The following is a 6,349-nucleotide window of genomic DNA, read 5'->3' as shown; positions in this document are numbered from 1 at the left end:
GGCTTTATTCGGCCCGCCTCAGCTCCACCTCTATGCCCATTTTTGGACTAGCTGGGAGCCGGCGGAGTCAGGACCACACTTTGAGCTTCACAACGGCTCTTCAGGATCCTACGGTTGACGTCACTGAGACTAAGTCCTTTTTATATTTATTTATTGTGTAAATAAAGATTGCCACAAGTTGTACCAGCCGAGAGTTTCATCAGCAAACGCCCCAATCATTTCTGGGCCAGCAGAGAGTTCTGCCTCAGAGCAGGGACTCCTCTGGCACCTGGCCATTGATCACCTCACCTAAGCTCATATACACCCATGTGGACACTTCTTCACGTGCCTCTTTGCCCTCACCTGTAGCTGCAGGGTGACCTTGCCAGCCTCGCTGTTGGTGTGTCCCTGAGGAGGGAGTCCGTTGTGTTCCTGCTGCTGCTGCTGCTGCTGCTGCGTCTCCTGGTCGTACGGCTGCTGGCCTGCTCTCTGAAGCATGTCCTTCACCACCTTCACCTTCAGACGACTGCGCAGAGTGATGGCTGCATTGCCTGGAAGCCCACATACAGACATGCACGCAAACATAAGCACAAACATTCATATACTTATTGTACTGATACGTGTTAAGAAATTCTAACAACTAACAGATTTATTTCTGAGGAGAGAGGGTGTTCGCATTCACATATAGACGACTACAACAGTAAATATTAGACCAATGTTTCATATAAAACTCCATTTTACCTTCGAACACTTTGGCTACTTCAGTCTTGTACGACTCAAACTTGAAGGGCGTCAGAAAACCCAGAGAACCGAGGTGAAACGCCATAACTGGAGGGACGCTGCCCTACAGAAAAGAAACATTAAAATCAGGACAGTAGGAACCACATATAGTAACAAATATTGTAGAGCTTATTATGAGTGAAATATTCAGGATACAAGCTTCTTAACACACCAGGACTAATTTTAGAGTAACAGGCAAAAATTCTGATTTGATTTATTTTCCCAAAATAAGAAACAGCCACAGCTCTTTTATGTCATTTGTTTTGTTTGATCTTGAAATGCTGTTCAGCAATCTGACTGTGTGACATAAGGTGGGAACTTCAAAAGGCAAAATATTCAAATTAGTTTCACAGAATTTCCCAACTTGAAAAGTCTTTGCTACTTTTTCTTTGCAGTGATCACAATAAGGTTACAATGAGTCATTTAAAAATAGAAAATAGGTAAAAACAAGAAAGTCAATCTAGAGAAGGAAACCTTTGTAAAGATAAAATACAACGATACCACATCAGAACATCCATGTTAATCACAGACTTCACAGTATTAGTAATTTCTCTTTAATTTGAGATGAATAAAAACAGTGATAATAAAACTGTGATTACCTGGAAGAGAGAGGAGGCGTAGAGCAGAGTCCCATCTCCACCCAGACAGATGATCAGGTCTATGCAGTCAGAGATATCGTCATAACCTGCAAAACACTGCTACATTCAGTTCATTGTTTTCATTTTAACAGCAGGAACAAAATGAAATATATTTTCATTCAGGAATGTAAGAACAAAGAGAGGGACACTTTTTATGTTTCTGAACATTTGGCCATCTTTGAAGGTTTCAGTCAGCGTATGAGCGTTGCCAGTAATCCATCCAACATCCAAAAAATAACAGTAAGAAGCTACAGGAATGGTTCTCGATAACAATGTCCTCTCTCCAGTAGTTAATAGCATTACAAAAAGCTTTGTGCCCTTGGAAATAGACTGAAACTGGACAACTATGGTTAACTACCAGACCAAAGGACAACCAAACGTTCTGGTTAAATAGTTTCTACAGTATTAATGTGATCTAAACTAAATTTTAGCAGCAGAAGTAGAAATTACCAGTTAGTTTTTTCAAAGTTTCCTTTTGTTCCTTTTATGAGACTCAGTTTTACTCAACTGAGGAGAGATACTGAACCTTTGGCAACAGCTTCATCTTGACAGCTTTGTTACTGGTTATTTATCTAATTAAGATTCTACATGTTTAAAGACAGTTGATGATGTTTAACCTACTCAACGGTAGAACCACTATTAAACACCATAACATAAAAATACCTTTTACAGCTGAAAGGTCTTCACTGTCACTTGAGTAAAACATTTTAGTTATTAAGTATTTTTTCCATCATAATATTACTTTTATTTCAGAAAAGGACATTATTAATTGTTTTAAACTTGTGAAACTGATGCAGTTAGCATTACAGTGTGTCTTTATTGTGGGACACGCAGGACTCTCACCCTCTCTGAAGGTGCAGAGCTGATTGCGGATGGAGCCGAACGCCTCGTCCCTTGACAGCGTAGCATCGTCCGCTACCCTGCGCTCCACGTACACCATCATCTGCTTCTCCTGAGACGCAGAGACACGCTTTTAGTGACAGCAGCCGAAACACACACAGACACACATCTCCGAAAAAGTACTCCATCTAAAATGAAGCTGAGCATGTGCCAAACACATGTAGTTTAATATGACGGCGTCTGTGTGGAATGCAAGTACACGAGTTCTTGTTACACAAAGTACGTCCTGTTTGGGAAACATGTGGCTGATGAAATGTGTCGTAACTGAAGGAGACCAGACTGTAACTTTCACCTGCATGTCTGCTTCATTTCCTGGACTCGACACCACAAATGTTTCAGTGTGCAGTGAGCTCTGTTCTTTAATGTTCTACAATATAGAGCTAGATAGCCAGATAGATAAATATTCTTAAATATAATCAAATGTTCTTGTATTGACTAAAACAATCTGCCAGTGGGGTACGGCAATATTTGTTGGCTAGAATTCTTAAAACTAGCATAAAAATCCAGCCACTGAAAGACTGTAATGGGCCTTAAAACCAGAAAAATGCCAAAAAATGTAAGCAAGTTGTGTTTATTAAAAGCAATTAAAACTCAGTTATTTAAGATGAGAATGAATTACAAGAATTTGTAATTTAAGATGAATAATTCTTTAAACAGCAAAATAAAACTAAGTGACTTTAATTAAGGCAAATTAAGGGACCAGATGTATTCTGAAAAAACTTAATAGCTGCTTCATCACACTGGGACTACTTTATCTTAAATTGTAAAGTTCTGCAAGTTCTTACTCTTAAAATAAGGAAAATAATCTTGTTCCTCTGCTGGGATATTATACAAACCTTTGTTGTAACTTATTACTGGTTAAATCTAGTTTAGTATTAGCTGTAATATCTTATAAAAGACATTTTTTTTATTTTCTTAAAACAAGATTACTTTTCTAATACAAAACATGACTGTGAAGATTATTTTTCTTTTTAGACAAAAAACAGGACTCATTTCCCAGAAACAAGCCTTTGTTATATTGTAGATTATTATTAGTGACCACACAACCAAGGCCGCTGGAGTTTGGTTTTGCTTCAATATGTTATACACACAACGATGTATCTCAGCAGGAACTTGGGTTTATGTAACGGCCAAGGACAAAACTGTAACTGAAATCAATGAAACAGACAATCTAATCTAAACCAAACACTGGCTCTAAGATAAAGCTTTTGAAGGGAGTTTCACAGCCACCGTTGTGTCTTCTGCACTGAGATATTATATATAACCATTTACAAATGGTTGGAATCTGCAACTTCAACACTAGATGCCACTGAATCCTACACACTGGTCTTTAAAATAATTTTTGAGAAAGATTTTGATATTGAGAGTTTAATGCAGTAAAACAATATTAAGAGTGCAGCCTGCAGTGACTTAAGTCCAATTAGCAACTTATACTAGTGTGATATACACGCCAGTGAACATACACTGAGAATAGACTTTTTTGAAGGATTTTATTGTGAAAATTATACATTTTTGCAGAAGAAACATGTCAGGCACAGATTATTGTTACAAGCACCCTATTTGTATTTATGTCTTAATATGTATCTGGACAGGATCTTTAAATGTAAGACTTTTTAGTACCACACAATTTGATACCTTTTTCACGGTCATACAAGTATGACGGAAATAATCAAATATGACCTAGGATAATCAAAATCATATTTTTGTCAGTACTTCCCAGCAGTAAACAATAATAACCAATGATATAATTAACTAAATTATCATGACCTGGATAAGCAGCAGAAAATGGACGGATTGGACCAATTAAAAATGATTAATTCTGCCCAAAAGTGCATCTTGCACAAACTGGTAACAAATGTTACCATTTAGTGCAGAGAGATTTTTAACATTTTCCGTCATGAAAGATTTCAGGGTGTCTTAAAATGAGAAGAAGACCTATTTCTGAATGTTTGGTCACATTTTCTACGTTATTTATTGTGGAAAAACCGTCTTATAAACCCGTTTATGGGACACACTACATGATAAGGTTTCTGATGACTGGTTACCCTAAAACTCACATACATATAGTGGACTGGAAACAATATTTTACCTTATTCCATATGGTTAATTAACATATTTTTTAAATGTATATTTACATTTATTTTTGCTTTTCTTTAATTGTTATTATCAATATTTAATCCAATTTTATCCAATTATATTTATATTATATTTTTTCCCCCTTTTTGGGTTATGTTGTGTGGCTGTCTGGGATGGGGGGGTACTGTGTGTTTTTTGTTTAAATTTAATAAAAAAGTAAATTAATTCCATTAAGTTTTTGTCCAAACTGACTCTTCCCCATTATGAGACAATGAGCTTCCTTTAGCGACTGTTGCTAGCAGTAGTGACAGCGTAGCTACAGGTCTGATGGTAAACAATTAACTATCACAACAATCCCGCTTTTAGTTTATAATTTCTCCCGACATCTGCAATCGGATACAAAGACATACTTATAACAAACATTACTGTCTCGAGTTCAGTTAAAGTTACGTTTTTTAAGTTTTGTATAATTTAAGACTTTTTAATAGAATCTAAAGCATATTTTTTAAAGGAAACTTTTAAAGTTGTGAAACCACAACTCCTGACGACATTTCATTTCTCTCTAACTGAAACTTCAATTGTATACTGTATGTGAACAGAACTCAGATTTATATGATACAAAAATTAAGGATTGGGTCTGTTGTTAAGTGGAAATTGAAAATGATGTGTCGTAAGTAAAGCGTAAATACCCAAAATCAAGAGCGTCTCAAGACATCTGAATGAATCTGAATCAGTTTTCTGCATTGTTTCAGATACCAAAGTCTGCCTCCTCAATCACAAACATCCATCCATCTTATAAAATCATACATCATAAACGTATAACGTATGAAATCCTGTGATCATTTACCTCCACTAGAAACCTGCAGAGCTCTTTGAAAGGCTCGACGAGGCTCTCATCTCTAATTTTCCTGATGACAAGCACGTTGACAGGAGGTTTGTTCCAGGTGAGCCGCTGGCTGGCTGGGTCCTGGATGTGCCTGGGACACGGAAACAAACACACAAACACACATATTTTACACACACACACACCATCAATGTCTGTCAATAATATGTCACAGAAGGAGGACATTATGTACAATATCTTGTTACCCTAAAACCATGTCTTACATCCTAATAAAGTAGAAATATACGCTGTTTATTTAACAGTTGCAGTCATTCATTAACTGTTATGACACGTTGATGAAACACCTGAAGGACTGAGGTCCAAATTCCAAACATCAGAATATAAAAAAACTTTCTATCCCCTCTTTACCATTTGTCTCTGTCCTCCTTTGCGCGGCGGATAACAGGCATTTTGTCAAAAATGTTGTATGTGTGTGTGTGTGTGTGTGATCTATGTTCTGATCAAATCCCCTCCTAAGACCAGGTGACAATAAGCATCTGCAGTCTGCTCTGTTAGCCATCCCGTTTCATGTAACATCCAATCACAGCATTCTCATTTTATCTTATCTCAGACGGTTACACAGAACGTTCTGGGTCAACGTCCCCTGCAAACAGTTTGTACACACAAAGTTCGATTCAATCAGCACCCTCATGCTTACATGACTGAAGTTGGGTTGGGAAGAATACAGGCTTTGGGTCCGAAGTGAGTGGCTGGATACGGTCCATGTAGAAAGTGGGCTCTCCTGTGAGGAGGGGAAAAAAAAAAAGTCAAGACCCTATCACCTCATGTCCGTGGCAACAGAGTTGTGCCAGTGGCACGGTGGACCAGCTGGCAACCTGCAGTGCAAACCTCTTAGGAGAGCTTTCCGCTGTGTCGCTCGCTGAGCCAGAGGGCTCCAAGTGCTCGTGTTGGCCTGGCAACCTCCGCCGCTCGATCTCCCACAGCAGCTGTTCGTGACCATCCCCCCGCCGCTGCGACCTCGTCCCCTTCCGCCGTCTCCTTGGTGACTTGGACGGGTGCTCCCTGTGCTTGGAGGGCCTGGCTGACTCTGACAGCTGACCAGAGGGGGCCGAGGGTCGCGCCATGCCTCTGT

The 6,349-nt window shown here is 38.7% G+C and overlaps 1 protein-coding gene across 1 annotated transcript in view; it reads right to left on the bottom strand.

Annotated features, from left to right (window-relative positions):
• Positions 1–6,343, bottom strand: part of nadkb (NAD kinase b) — a 10,926-nt gene extending 4,583 nt beyond the window's left edge. The window contains exons 1-7 of the mRNA XM_035671073.1: positions 6,106–6,343; positions 5,915–5,998; positions 5,221–5,350; positions 2,241–2,349; positions 1,359–1,444; positions 721–823; positions 343–530 (exon numbers count right to left, since the gene is read on the bottom strand). Of these exons, the coding sequence (XP_035526966.1) occupies positions 343–530; positions 721–823; positions 1,359–1,444; positions 2,241–2,349; positions 5,221–5,350; positions 5,915–5,998; positions 6,106–6,341 (936 nt within the window). The 5' untranslated portion in view covers positions 6,342–6,343. The remainder of the gene's footprint in view (positions 1–342; positions 531–720; positions 824–1,358; positions 1,445–2,240; positions 2,350–5,220; positions 5,351–5,914; positions 5,999–6,105) is intronic.
• Between the last annotated feature and the right edge of the window lie 6 nt (positions 6,344–6,349).

Source organism: Morone saxatilis, unplaced genomic scaffold (genome assembly GCF_004916995.1).
Source record: "Morone saxatilis isolate NCDOM2014 unplaced genomic scaffold, NCSU_SB_2.0 Contig23, whole genome shotgun sequence".
Lineage (NCBI taxonomy): Eukaryota > Metazoa > Chordata > Actinopteri > Moronidae > Morone > Morone saxatilis.
This window is presented reverse-complemented; position numbering and strand designations above follow the sequence as displayed.